The sequence below is a fragment of the Drosophila teissieri genome, chromosome X (genome assembly GCF_016746235.2).
Source record: "Drosophila teissieri strain GT53w chromosome X, Prin_Dtei_1.1, whole genome shotgun sequence".
Lineage (NCBI taxonomy): Eukaryota > Metazoa > Arthropoda > Insecta > Diptera > Drosophilidae > Drosophila > Drosophila teissieri.
Genome location: NC_053034.1, coordinates 13,378,305 through 13,393,227, shown reverse-complemented (window position 1 = coordinate 13,393,227; position 14,923 = coordinate 13,378,305). Strand labels below are relative to the sequence as shown.

The 14,923-nt window shown below is 43.8% G+C and overlaps 1 protein-coding gene across 1 annotated transcript in view; it reads left to right on the top strand.

Moving 5' to 3' along the window:
• Window positions 1-14,131, top strand: part of LOC122623303 (potassium voltage-gated channel protein eag) — a 50,749-nt gene extending 36,618 nt beyond the window's left edge. The window contains exons 7-18 of the mRNA XM_043802377.1: window positions 676-807; window positions 1,406-1,518; window positions 1,587-1,730; window positions 3,550-3,646; window positions 3,699-4,045; window positions 4,112-4,267; window positions 4,402-4,474; window positions 5,737-5,936; window positions 8,225-8,477; window positions 8,821-9,236; window positions 10,493-10,780; window positions 12,390-14,131. Of these exons, the coding sequence (XP_043658312.1) occupies window positions 676-807; window positions 1,406-1,518; window positions 1,587-1,730; window positions 3,550-3,646; window positions 3,699-4,045; window positions 4,112-4,267; window positions 4,402-4,474; window positions 5,737-5,936; window positions 8,225-8,477; window positions 8,821-9,236; window positions 10,493-10,780; window positions 12,390-13,631 (3,461 nt within the window). The 3' untranslated portion in view covers window positions 13,632-14,131. The remainder of the gene's footprint in view (window positions 1-675; window positions 808-1,405; window positions 1,519-1,586; window positions 1,731-3,549; window positions 3,647-3,698; window positions 4,046-4,111; window positions 4,268-4,401; window positions 4,475-5,736; window positions 5,937-8,224; window positions 8,478-8,820; window positions 9,237-10,492; window positions 10,781-12,389) is intronic.
• The last annotated feature ends 792 nt before the right edge of the window (window positions 14,132-14,923 follow it).

Genomic DNA, 14,923 nt, shown 5'->3' with positions numbered 1-14,923 from the left:
TGCGGTCGTTAGCAGTACGTGTAAAAAATAAACAAGTCCTTGGCAATTAAAACTAACGTACTTTAATAACTAATTAGCCAATTATTCGAAAGTGTGGATATATGCATATCGAAATACTTAGTCCACTGATCAGAAAGATACTTTATAAAAAGTATATCCTTATACTATTTTATTAAATTTATCAAATATGATGACCTCATATAAGTGTTTCAATACTCCTGAAAATGAATGTGCGACTTTAATGCGTAGATTTGCATTGGCGAACCCATCGATTGCTACGACAATCGGTGTGCCTATTGAATTATTCATGCGCAGCGACAAAGGACAAACAGCTTCAGCTGTTGCACACATATGGAGCGCACTGTACGCTGGCGATTTACATGCCGACCATTGTGTCCGAAGGCAGCATTGTGCATTCCAAATGCAGCATCCATTAACCAGCGTTCCATATCAATAATTGCAATCCAATGAAATGTCTGTCTGTCTGTCCGTCTGTCTGACTGTCTCACTGTGTCCCCGCTCATGTCGTGACCCCAATGCGAATGGAATTACCTATATGTATCTATGGATGTATAGATATACTTATGTATATCTGGTGTTCGTACGCCCCTTTAGCAACGTCATTGTGCCGTACTTACCTATAATTGTTATTAATTCCGATTCGCATGCCCGCAGAAACCCCATTATGGCTGCTGCTACAGGTCGCACCCATACGCAACGAACGCGACCTGGTGGTGCTCTTCCTGCTGACCTTCCGGGACATCACGGCCCTCAAGCAGCCCATCGACAGCGAGGACACCAAGGGAGGTAAGTGAATGCTCCACAGTTCTTATTCAGCCATCACACCCATGGACCACGGTTGCCTAATGAAATTTCAAAAACCATGCTGACATGCATTTCATTTATATAAAATTAATCAATCGTTTCAAGCTGTTAACTAAGATTAAAGGTTCCAAAAATGCAGCATCCTTAAAATGTAAAGTTACTAATAGTCAAAGAAACTATTAAAGTTTTAGCAGCCGTGCTTCATGCCCATTCTCTGCACCTCTATGTATCTGAATGTGACCGTCTCTTTCCGCCTTACTACTCAACTTATCTGCTCTCTCTTTCCATGTCTACACACACAATCACACACGCACACACAATCACAACACCCACCTGTAAATACGCTTGAACAAATTGAAAACCAACAAAACGAAACACCCAACCGAAAACGAAAAACAAACCAAATTCGCTGTGCCAACACTCCTTATATTATATATATGTATAAATACCACTCATATCTCTGACTACTTTGTATATTGTTATCCTTTTGTGCTGGATGTTAACCGACTCGCTGCACTGTTTATTTATCGTTGTTTGTGTGCGTGTACCCACCTCGTAGCGGTTAATCTATTTTTGCCAGTTTTAGGTCTCTCGAAGTTCGCCAAATTGGCAAGATCGGTGACCCGCAGTCGCCAGTTCAGCGCCCATCTGCCCACGCTGAAGGATCCCACGAAGCAGTCCAATCTGGCGCATGTGAGTCCTTCATTTTCAATTTACTGTTCTACTCCGCTCTGTGCTGATTTTACTGTACCAACACACAGATGATGTCCTTGAGCGCTGATATCATGCCACAGTACCGACAGGAAGCCCCCAAAACGCCGCCACACATACTCCTGCATTATTGTGCATTTAAGGCGATTTGGGACTGGGTGATATTGTGTTTAACATTTTATACAGCCATCATGGTGAGTGAAATAACTGACTTCATGAAGTTATTTAAAGAAATTTATATCCTATAAAGTTATATACATATATTAAGTCCTTTGACGTCAGCTAATGCAACATCTCTTCAATGATGCAACATTTTTGTTATTAAAATATGGATTTGATCTATGCGTTTGATTTGTTTGTCAATTGCCTCTAAATTGAATCCGTATCTTTACTTCTGCTGTTTAATATTTTGCCATTCTTATTCATCTTCCTACTCCGCATTAAAGTACAATTTCATTGTATTTCCATTGATAGCATCATCATCTTTTTCCCAATACCAAACATGCTGTCTAACCAGCGAGTGTAAAATATTTTATGACTTTGTCTGCTTTTTGCACACAGGTGCTGGCAGAAGAAAGGGTTTTTCCAGAAATGGGATTATTGGGGGGAGACATCTCCACACTCGCATTCAGATTCAGATTGCCACAAAGCCGCATGCGATGCGTTTTCAAAAGCCGATGTCGTCTGTCTGCTCGAATTGTGTCTATTTCCGTCAACAAGATGTTAACATTTTCGCTTAAATTGCGTTCAACATAAGTTGGCATCCGCACATGTGGGGATTGGTATCCGTAACCCATAACCCTCCATGTCCCTCTGAAAACTACTATAGTATATGTATCAGCCAAAAAGAAAGTTGAAATTCCCTGTTAGCTTCTTGTTTCGGTTTTCATGTTGCGCACTTTTCGTTTACTTATTGTTTAATGACATTTTGCGGTATTAGTTGTTTGTCCCTGGGTGTTTCTATATATTTGCTCTCCCAGCTCAATGTTGTTCGTTGTTGTGGCTGGCGCAACTTTGAGATAAATGTTTGTATAGCCAGCGACAAATCAAAACTTTCTCTGCAACTACGCCAGTACAAAATGCGCACAAAAAACCCGGAAAGTTAAGTGATATTTTAACCAGGTGGACAAGGCATTTGGGAATATAGAAGCGACTTCAAATTTATGTGAAAGAAAATCTATTTTAAATCACCTGCAATTGTGTGTGTCTGTGTGTTTGTACAGTATGCGCCCGCTATGGCCCACAATTAGGAAAATACCCTCAAATCGGATCAGAAAGGCCCCGTCGCCTGGGCTCAGCCTCAAGTGAAGAGTTCAGATAACGACCCTCTGTCAGACATTAATGTTTGGTTCCCACCCAGACAAAAAGCCGGCGAACAGGACGAGTTGCTGGGCCAGAGATGCCAGCAGACAAGTGCACACATTTACATGACCAAGTGGCTGCTCAGACGACGAGTTCTTCTTCCACCTCATCATTCACATTCACGTCCACATTCATGTCCACATCCCCATTACCCATACCCATCCACATACCCATACCCAAACCCATTCCGCTGCTATGGCGGCCTCAAAGAGGGCGGCTTATGTTTCATGTGCTTAAATTAATATGCTCGGTGGGCGGAGGATGAGACATGAGGCTTGACAGGACATAAGCAGCGGCATTCGTGGCTTGTAATCCAACCTCCGACCAGGACAAGACGAGCCACGTTAAGAGGCTTCTAACTGCCACTTGGGGCAACAGTTAAGACAACACAAAATAGACGGGGGCAGCAGAACCAACTGTTGCTCAGGTAATGGAACCGGTAACTCACAGACTGACAGATTACACTTGAATTATAATTATAAAATAGAAATAAAACAATTTAATCTGCAATAGGGATAATGGGTCGTATGAGTAATATGATGGAGACGGACAGCACGTTACTCATACGCCCTGTTGAATCAATAAGGTTCTAAAATTACATATTTCTAAGTATGGTTTTCATTGTTTTCAACTATCATCACTTTTTTCCAGGTGCCATACAATGTAGCGTTTAAAAATAAAACCTCAGAGGATGTTTCCCTGCTCGTGGTCGATTCCATAGTCGATGTTATATTCTTTATAGATATTGGTGAGTTAGCCGCATACCATTACTAACTACCGTAACTAATACACTTGCATAGTTTTAAACTTCCACACAACGTTCGTGGGTCCCGGTGGCGAGGTGGTCAGTGACCCGAAGGTGATCCGCATGAACTACCTAAAGTCGTGGTTCATCATCGACCTGCTCAGCTGCCTGCCGTACGACGTGTTCAACGCGTTCGATCGGGATGAGGACGGCATCGGTTCGCTGTTCAGTGCCCTCAAGGTCGTCCGCCTTCTGCGCCTGGGGAGGGTGGTGCGAAAACTGGACCGCTACCTGGAGTACGGAGCGGCCATGCTGATCCTGCTGCTCTGCTTCTACATGCTGGTGGCCCATTGGCTGGCCTGCATATGGTACTCGATTGGGCGCAGCGATGCGGATAATGGGGTTAGTATGAAACAGTTTCAACATTCCCTTGATCCCCTAAATCATATGTGAATCATTCCGTTGCAGATCCAGTACAGCTGGCTGTGGAAGCTGGCGAATGTCACCCAGTCACCGTACTCGTATATATGGAGCAATGACACCGGGCCAGAATTGGTCAATGGGCCGTCACGGAAGAGCATGTACGTGACGGCCCTATATTTCACCATGACCTGCATGACATCGGTAAGTTTGTGCGTGGCTGTGGATGATCATCCACATTTGTGATCAAAGCTACACACTAAATAATTCCTTAATTTGTTCTCTATTCTCTGTTCCATATTCTCATCATTTGATTGTTCTCTCTTCTTTTTGTACAGGTGGGCTTTGGCAATGTCGCCGCGGAGACAGACAACGAGAAGGTGTTCACCATCTGCATGATGATCATTGCAGGTGCTGTGTTCTTAACACGTTCCGTTGCCGCGTCCAAGTTTCTTGATATTCCCGCACACGCGTCACGCTTTTGAATTCCGGTTCCGATCTCTCGATTCCGATTTCATTTGAAAGCTAGGCCATCCGCTTGCGCCGCTAGAACTAATAAATTGCTGCAGTTATTTGGTGTAGAGCCTCATTAATCGATTGATTCGTAGCCCATGTCCATGTCCATTTGTCCATGTCCAAGTAGAGCAACTCACTCGCATTCTCACAATGTCAATCATTGATTGATCGCAGCCAGAATCAAGTGTCAAGTTTTTTTCTCCACCCTTCTTCTGCTCCGTCGTCATCTAGTTGCACAATTCGTGGCCATGTGTGAGTTGCATTGTGTATTCCTCTCTACTCGTTGTCCGTAACTCGTTACTTGTTATACGTTAATCGGCAATCGTAACGCATGATCCGTAATAGTAACTCGTTGGGCGAACTCGTTACTCATTAATAGTAACTAATCATAACTCGTTGATAATAACTTATTTTCTTTTGTAACCTGATACTCGGTACTCTTTAACTGTAACTCGTTATTTGCAACGCGTACCTTTTCTGCTGTACTGTACCACATTTCGAACAAAATCAGTAAAAAATATAATGAGTTTGAACACTGCGCATGACTAGCACTTCAACAAAGAAAATTGCCATGGTGGAGCTACTCCTGCGCAGTATTTCGCTCATGTCACTCACCAACCCGCTCCAACATCCTTATATTTCCCACAACTCACCTACTCGTCTCTGTCTAACTGTGTGCTCGTCCAATCTGTGGAATTTATTACTGTTCTAGCCGCGCACCTGTGCGTCTTTTCTTCCACAGCGCGTAGAATCAGCGACTACTGATAACACACACGCTATAACTGTCTAACTCACACATATCACACGCACACTTCACGTACACGCAGAGAAAAAGTAATACCAAAAGTACTAAGTATTTTAACTTGTTGATCTGTACTTTATTATAAGTTGATTTATTTAATTTACTCTATTGTACAATTGATTTGATTTTATTAGTTGAGATTTACAAATAAAATTCTTAGTTTGTGGTTTACTTCTTCTCTGTGCACTCTCACACATCTCAAGTGTTATCTAGCTGATCGTGTAAAGTTTGCTTTAAATGGAACCCCAAAAACTACGAGCTCTTCAACTCTGTGTGCACCTCCGTCGCTTAATCTGAATGTCTCATCACGTTTCTCTCTTTCTCCCCATCTGAATCTGAATCCTCAACGATATAGCTCTGCTGTATGCCACGATCTTCGGACACGTTACCACCATCATTCAGCAGATGACGTCGGCCACGGCCAAGTATCACGACATGCTGAACAATGTGCGCGAGTTCATGAAGCTGCACGAGGTGCCAAAGGCTCTCAGCGAACGAGTGATGGACTATGTAGTCTCCACCTGGGCCATGACTAAGGGTCTGGATACCGAGAAGGTAAGTTTCCGATACGACACCAAATGCAAAAGGATCGCTTCTGGGCATCGAAATCGCCTTGAGCCTTTTTTTCGTTGCCAATACAGCTTTTAGCTTTCAGCATCATTCATATTGGAATATTATGTCAGATGGTATAAGGATACATTTTCCCATTTATGTGTCTCATTTACAAACGCTTTTGTCTACAAAGTCAATGCGCTGGAACTGGGTTCCATTTGTACATAGCTGGCTTCTCTACAGAGCTTGGCGTACTTCAGCCTATCACTATCTCTAATGCACTCGGCATACGCACACATACACACATGGCATACATCAAACAACTGCTCCAACTCCACAACTCGTTACTAGCCACTCGCCACTCGCTACTAAATTTTCCACACACAGCTGGTTCTTCTGCAAACTTTTGCTCTCAATTTTTTTTAATCATATATTCTGTTTGTATTTTTTATTTATGTAACGACCACTCCGTGAATGGATTTCGTCAGTTCATTATTCGTGTATTAAACTAGTACTACATACTGTACATATATTATCGGGAAATTTGTTTATTGAATCGTTTTTTTTCGATAGCAACAAAATTACTTGTCCAAAAGTGGATTGCCATATCTCGTTGAATTCGTAACAAAATTCCCTATCCACACGTATTCAAAATAGGAAATCACAATTTGTGGCCGTTTTTTGCAAAATTTGATGATGGTACCCCTTATCAAAAATGCAAAAATTTGTAAAATTGTTTTTTTTCGAAAATCAAAAAAGGAGGAATACACATGGTTAGCTATGTTTATTAGCAGCACAAAACAGTCATCATTTTAGCTCTGCCCCCATTTTTGACCAAGTTATGGAAAAAACGCCGATTGAAAATATCAGATTTTTTTATAACATTTTTTTTGGTTTATTTTTTGATAAAAAATAATCAGTTTTTTGTCGATAGCAACAAAAATAGTTGTCCAAAAGTGGATTGCCATATCTCGTTGAATTCGTAACAAAATTTCCTATCCACACGTGTTCAAAAAAGGAAATCATAATTTTTTGCCATTTTTTGCAAATTTAATCGAAATTTTAAAACTTGCAAAATTTATTTTTTTTTGGAAATTATAAAAGTAGTTATGGGCATAGTTAGTTATGTTTATTAGCAACACAAAACAGTCTTCACCACCAATTCACACCAATTACTCGTACGTCAAACTACAGACACCACAATTCTCGTTAATTGTTATTCGCTACCTCACATGACACCTGTACTATCTCTCTCTCTCTCCAAAACTATTCGACAAAAACCGTTTGGTCGCTGCTCTCGCGCTTTCTTTTTCTATTATTTTGAGCTCGCTACTCGCATTTCTTTAGGCCTAAGATCAAGCCCCCCAGAAAATCAAATAGCCCAAAGTCCAAGCCACCCACAGAGCAAGGTCCTGGCGATGGGTCCGAGGTAAGCTGTGGGTGGACGCAAAAATTTGAAAATTGATATCTGAAAAAGTGCGGAATCACCCAAATAGCTCTATACATCTAACGAATTCATCTTTAACAGAACTCAGCTAATCGATCTATCTTTTCATTCTCTCCATGTGTCTGCCCGCGAGCGAGATCCGTGCCAAAACGAAAAGCGTCCGTCAAATTCATGCCTTTAGATGAACCTGAACCAAACGGCGCAGCGCCCCCTGGAAAGCTATAAACCTATAACCCCCAGATTACAGAAATAACATAACTCGGGGGTCGTTTGCGCCTGAAATTTTGATATTGCATAAAACCGTGTTTGGTTCACAGAGAGAAACATAGTTTACAACCGGTCTGAGCCGTATAAACTGACCTTTATAACTATCTCGTTGACTGTAGTTTGTGCCGCAATTAAGAGACCACAAGTCCCCGTCCTTAGAACCCAAAATAAAATTGTGATGTTACTTCCCTGAAAATTGGAAATAGCACTCAATTACACTCATACAACCACACACACACACAGTCACAGACGAAGACACTAAAAGAATAAACAAGAAACACTCACACTGACACGCGATCAATGTTGTATGTGTATTAGTGTATGTGTGCGTGTGTGTGCGTGTCTCGTTAGCCACTAGAGCTGAAGAATTCCGCCCAGAGGATCAAATAATCTGGGTGGAAAACCTCCGTGGTGGTCCGCAGTTTTTAAGTTCCCATACAGAAAGGTTTTTAAACTCAAATAAGCCTGTTAAGTCGATAATCCAATTACACCAATCTCGATTGCAATCGCTTCGATTCGATTAGTCTCGAATCGAAGCCTATCGAACCGCCACTCGCAACTCGTATACAATTCGCAGGTACTAAACTATTGTCCGAAAGATATGAAGGCTGACATATGTGTTCATCTAAATCGCAAAGTATTTAACGAGCATCCGGCATTTCGTCTGGCCTCGGATGGTTGTCTCCGGGCACTGGCGATGCACTTCATGATGTCGCACTCGGCGCCGGGGGATTTGCTTTATCACACCGGCGAGAGCATCGATAGCCTATGCTTCATCGTCACCGGCAGTCTGGAGGTGATACAAGACGACGAGGTTGTGGCAATATTGGGTGAGTTACGCGGTCTGGCAAATCGATTCGATTTCCCCCTACTTCCCCACAGCAAAAACCGCAGAACTATCTACGTCGATTGTTTCGATTATTTCGATTATTTCGATAACGGAGGTCAGTGCAATAGGAGGTATCAGGTAAAATGACTACACACATATCACTTAAATGGAACTTTAAAATATGTTTTAAAGGTAACGATTAAAAGAAATCTGCTTCCAAAGCATCGACGGTTATGTATCTGTTATATGATTTTAGACAGTGAGACAAGAGACAATCGATATCGGCAATAGATCTGCGGCAATTTACCGAACCATACTGCACACTGAGAACAATTTCTTTTCAGGCAAGGGCGACGTCTTCGGCGATCAATTCTGGAAGGACTCGGCCGTTGGCCAGAGTGCGGCCAATGTGCGTGTTCTGACCTATTGTGATTTGCATGCCATCAAACGTGATAAATTGCTCGAAGTCCTCGATTTCTATTCGGCATTTGCGAATAGCTTTGCACGCAATCTGGTGCTCACCTACAATCTCAGACATCGACTGATTTTTCGCAAGGTGGCCGATGTGAAGCGCGAAAAAGAATTGGCCGAACGGCGTAAGAACGAGCCGCAATTGCCCCAGAATCAGGACCATCTTGTCCGGAAGATCTTCTCAAAATTCCGTCGCACTCCGCAGGTCCAAGCGGGCAGCAAAGAGCTCGTCGGCGGATCCGGCCAAAGTGATGTCGAGAAGGGTGACGGCGAGGTGGAGCGAACTAAGGTGAGTCCTTGGGATTGAAGTGTCCCTTGATCTTTCTCTCTCTCTCTGTCTCGAACTCTCTCGCTCTCTCTCTCTCTGTTGCTGTGCATTCTGCTTTCTGTGTTATGTGTTCCATTTTCAGTGTTTCGTTGTTGTTATTTAATGTTCCATTTTCATGTTTCGTTGTTGTGTTCATTGGGTAGTTCTATGCGGTTTACTCAAGATCGTTGTGCTTGTGCGATAAGAAGGTGCTGAAGTACTGCTATACTGAGGAACTTAACTTCTAACAATATTTGAAAATACATTAGGCATAATTGCTCTGTTACGTTTAAACAACATTAATGTTGTTTTCAAAAGGTTTTATAATATAATCGCACAATCGCAGACGGTACTTGAGTAATCTTATGTTGCTGTTACAATTTTTTGTTCCTTTTCGGTTGGCTCAAAATCACCACGGTGCGAACCCGTTCCGTTGCCATACGTTTCCGCCGCATTCTCCACAGTTAACCGAACTAACGTTTCTTTCGAAGCCTCAGCCTCACAATCCACCAATCACAGCTCCAGCCAGAGTCCAAGCCCCCAGGCGAACTGAAACACCCGGGCACTGAAACACGAGCGGTGGGGCAACTGTTTGCCGTTTACCGTTAACTGTTAACTGTTTACTGTAGTTAATAACCGTTGTATTGCTTAACTAATGTTGTTTACTATTGAAGCGAAAAACTGTTTACAAAAGTGACTTATGCTCGTTGTATGTCTTTCTTTGTCTCTGTCTTTCTTTAACATGCTTACGCATAATGCATATAACTGTTCACAATTCACCACGAATCCACGAAATCCACCACCCATGCTCACCACCCACGAAAACCACCCACCACGAACACAACTGTACTTTTCGCTTTGAACATACCATACATTCTGTGTTGATGATTACTTACGGTTTATGTTGTGAATTTGGCTAAAATACAATTGATATGATATTAAACAAAATTACTAACGGAAAATTCTGTATTATTACCCTCACACCCAAATGGAAAATTTCCCATTTCCTGCAACCCCTGCGCTTTTGAAAACACCCCCCTCCCCCAAAATCCCCCACCCCACACTATCTCTTTCTTTTCTCTTTCTCCCCGAAAATTTGTTGATCGCCAAACGCCTGAAATGATATGATATGATATGATATGATAATGCTTGCTCGGTAAAATGCTCGATAATGCCCCCTATTGCCAAAATTAATCGAACAAATCGACAACCAAAAATGCAACAACATATACAAGAAGCTACCAGCCAAACTGACACTGACCGAGGACGCTCGCATCCTCAGCACCGCCGCGGCGCCCTCGCCATCGCCATCCCCATCGCCCTCATCGGGTCCACCATCTGCGCGCAGTACACGGGCCAGCAAGTGGGGACGCCTCCTGGGCAGTTCAAGCGTCGATTCAGCTAGCGACACCAGCGCCAAGGTAGCCGTCTCGAGAAGTTTGAGCGCCCGCGAAAGCCTCCGTGAGAGCACCGCCCAAGCGCGGCAGAGTAGTACTTCGAGTAGCAATGGTGGACAAGGCAACAAAGTAATTATGCGCTTTAAGTTAAGCGGATCTGGGATCTGAGTAGCCGCTACACGGTATCCAGAGTCCGCGATCTGGCATTCAGCAAGAAACGCAACATACACTCAGAGACACAGGGTCACACAAGAATGCATTCGAATGATATAATCTATAACAATGATTCACCGAATCAAAGCAACTAAATTTGCAATTTCATTTCAATAGCTTGATTCCAGTGACACTAAACTAAGAATTTGGCTTTCAACTATCGAAAATTGTATCTAAACGTACATATACGTCATTTTATGCTGTAATGTAGATCGGTGGAATCAAGCTAACTTTTACAAACTACGCTTAAGAGCCTGTCTTAAAACCACTATATACAACGATTAGATAACCATTTCACATAATCAAGTTAAATGCCATGAAATGTTAAGAAAATCTGTCGGAAAATTAAATTTAAAACAGGCCTTTAAACGTAGTTACATTCACATAACAAGTATACCAAAACAGACATGTCGCGGATTAATGCTAAAATGCATGTTTGTTGGGGTTTCCCAAATTTAATGATAACTCTGTCTCTCCATTTTTTTTTTTGCCTTTCGTTTGCTCTTCTCACTTCCGGTTACGTAATCGATGTCGATGCGGTTACTCAATCATTTGACGTTCATTTTCTCAATTATCATTTCGTATTTCTCCATTTTGAAAATTGTGCAATCGAATTGAATAGCATTTACAATTAAGCAAAGTAAGTGTACGAACAATTAGTTTGTTTAACCGCTACTTTAGTTGGCTGTACTGTACCACTCTGGCACACCACACACTGTTATCGGTTCGACAATCGATAGGCAAATGGGCGGGCAACTGGCAATCGTAATAATCGTAATAAATGTTTATCAATGTTCATCAGTTCATAAATTATATTGCACTGTGTGTAATTTTTGTATTTAAACGCTTTCAAGTCCATTCGATTATGTATATTTGATACATAATTGAACGGTAATAGCGCCCGCCCGTTGCCGAAACTTAAGTCCCTGCACCACGCCCACCGCCCTTCAAGAAATACACCCAGCAAACTGCCTTTAGATTGTTTATACTGCAATGATCCCGAACCGAATTGATATATTTTTTCGATCTTTTCCGTTTACTGTTGACTTTTCTCTCTGTCTCGCAACTAAAAACTCGAAATTGAAATAACTTTGCCTGCCTTGCTACAACAACTCAAAATTGATTCCGAATTGGAACAACAACAACTGCAACTCGATAATAAATTGGATTAATATACAATGCACTGCACTCTGCCTATCTGCCAAACTGCAATAAAACAACAATCCTGCAACGAAATAAATGCCTCAACAATCAATCAATCCATCAATAAATCAACCAACCAACCAACCAACTAACCAAATCAATCAACAATGAAACCACAAAACTGATAACCCGAATTTCGAAAACGAAACCGAAACCAAAACCAAAACAAAAACCAACTCAAACACAATTTTTCTCACTTTTCTCCCCTGCCGAACCGAACAAAATACATGCAACATGCAACAACCTGCCACCCCGCCTGTCAATCCCGCATTTGCATCCGCATCTTCGCATCGCCCATTGTTCCATTAAACGTCACCTCCAGGTTTTTCCCAAGGCGCCCAAGCTGCAGGCTAGCCAGGCCACCCTGGCCCGCCAGGACACCATCGACGAGGGTGGCGAGGTGGACTCCTCGCCGCCAAGTCGCGACAGTCGCGTGGTCATCGAGGGTGCAGCCGTTACCACGGCCACCGTGGGACCATCGCCGCCAGTGGCCACCACATCCTCGGCGGCGGCGGCGGCGGGAGCATCGGGTGTAACTGGAGCAGCAGGAAGTGCTGGCACTGTGGTGGCCATTGTCACCAAAGCGGATCGTAATCTGGCCCTGGAGCGGGAGCGCCAGATCGAGATGGCCAGCTCGAGGGCCACCACATCGGATACGTACGATACCGGGCTGCGCGAGACGCCGCCCACGCTGGCGCAGCGCGATCTCATCGCCACCGTGCTGGACATGAAGGTGGATGTGCGGCTGGAACTGCAGCGCATGCAGCAGCGGATTGGCCGCATCGAGGATCTGCTGGGCGAGCTGGTCAAGCGGCTGGCACCAGGTGGTACCGCCGGCAGCGGTGGCACCGCTCCGGACAACAGCAGTGGCCAGACCACGCCCGGCGACGAGATTTGCGCGGGCTGCGGCGCGGGCGGCGCCGGCGGCGGCGGTACACCCACAACACAGGCCCCCCCAACATCGGTGGTAACCAGCCCAGTGGACACTGTGATAACCATTTCATCGCCAGGAGCATCTGGTTCGGGTGCGGGATCGGGCGCGGGAGCAGGAGTAGCTGGCGCTGGTGGCGCTGGTCTGCTAAATCCGGGCGCCACAGTTGTGTCGAGCGCGGGAGGCAACGGCCTGGGGCCACTGATGCTCAAGAAGCGACGCTCGAAGAGCAGGAAAGCACCGGCGCCTCCTAAGCAGACACTCGCCTCGACGGCCGGCACCGCGACCGCAGCTCCAGCGGGCGTTGCCGGATCTGGTATGACGTCATCGGCGCCAGCGTCAGCGGATCAGCAGCAACAACAGCTGGCGGCGGATCAATCACCCACAACGCCTGGAGCGGAACTGCTGCATCTACGCCTGCTCGAGGAGGACTTCACGGCGGCCCAACTGCCATCGACATCGTCTGCTGGCACCGCTGGTGGTGGTGGAGGATCCGGCTCTGGTGTCACGCCCACAACACCGCCACCGGCCACAACGGGGGGCAGTGGCAGCGGCACGCCCACCAGCACCACAGCCACGACCACACCCACGGGCAGTGGTGCAACAACGCGCGGCAAGCTGGACTTCCTGTAGCCCACGACGATCGGGAAGGAGCGGCGAGGAGAGGAGGAGGCCTCCTCCAGCCAGGAGCAATAATACAAAATCGGGGGAGTAGGAGCCCAGCCACGCCCACTCGCAAGCCTACGCCTACGCTTAGTTAGTCTAGACACTTAAGATACAGCTGTAACCTCAACTCAACACTGAAACTAGCTCATCTATCTCAAACACTTGAAAGTCCACTGCAACGTATTTATCCAAAGATTACGCAAGGCATTCCACAAAAGAATAGTTGAAAAGAGGTTTTGAAAATCCGATTTTTAAAGTTCAAATCTCTGTGTACACGACGAACATTTAAATACGCATTACTCATTACGATATTACGGAACACAGTCGATTTATGATTGCGATTATTTGAATTAAATGAATTGATATTTAATTTGAAGGTTAGATAACATAACATGAAAATAATTCTCAGCATATACATTTATCATTAACGTAGTATTCAAATACTTATTTCGTAGTACCTAAAAGCTTTCTGGTGATATTCTTAAAACCTGTTTAATATATTATTACCTACAATTAGTTTATGATAGCGATTGTTATTGAATTATGTTCCATTGAATAATTTTTAAATTTAGATAGGAAAAACATGCTGTAGTGGAATTTTGGATGAAATTCATTATTTTTTGTTGCATAGATCTCGGCCTAGTGCTATCCCTCTCTCTCTCACAAGCACACACACACACACACACACTCTGAATGGAAGTGCTCGATACTCGATATTCAAAACTCTATAACCGTTACACGATTATGATTATGATTATGATTACGGTAGCGATAGCCATAATGATAACGATTACGATTAAGGCAAGCGTGTTGCTTACGAATTTGCTACATTTACTGCAATTATTTACCTTTTTATGTATACAAACGTTGTAAAGGACACACACACACACAGACAGAGACACACTCACGTTTATATATATGTATATGTATATAGCTGTATGTATATATGGATAATTTTGTGATAACTGCTAAAGGAGGCAAAGAACCAGAAGAAAAAGCTTACAGACCGACACAATGCCCGTGAATTGTACATAGCCTAAAACTGAAACCTAACTGTAAGAGGAGATCCAAGAGGGATCCACCCACACACACACACACAGACTCACTCACACACAGATACCAAGCTAGCGAAGAAAGTGTAAATAGCTACATGTATGGATATAACCCGTCCTAACTAACAAAACTAACTAACTTAACGAAACTCGGCTTGAGCACTCCGGCACTCGCACTCGCTTGGCTCCCTATATTGTAGGCTTATA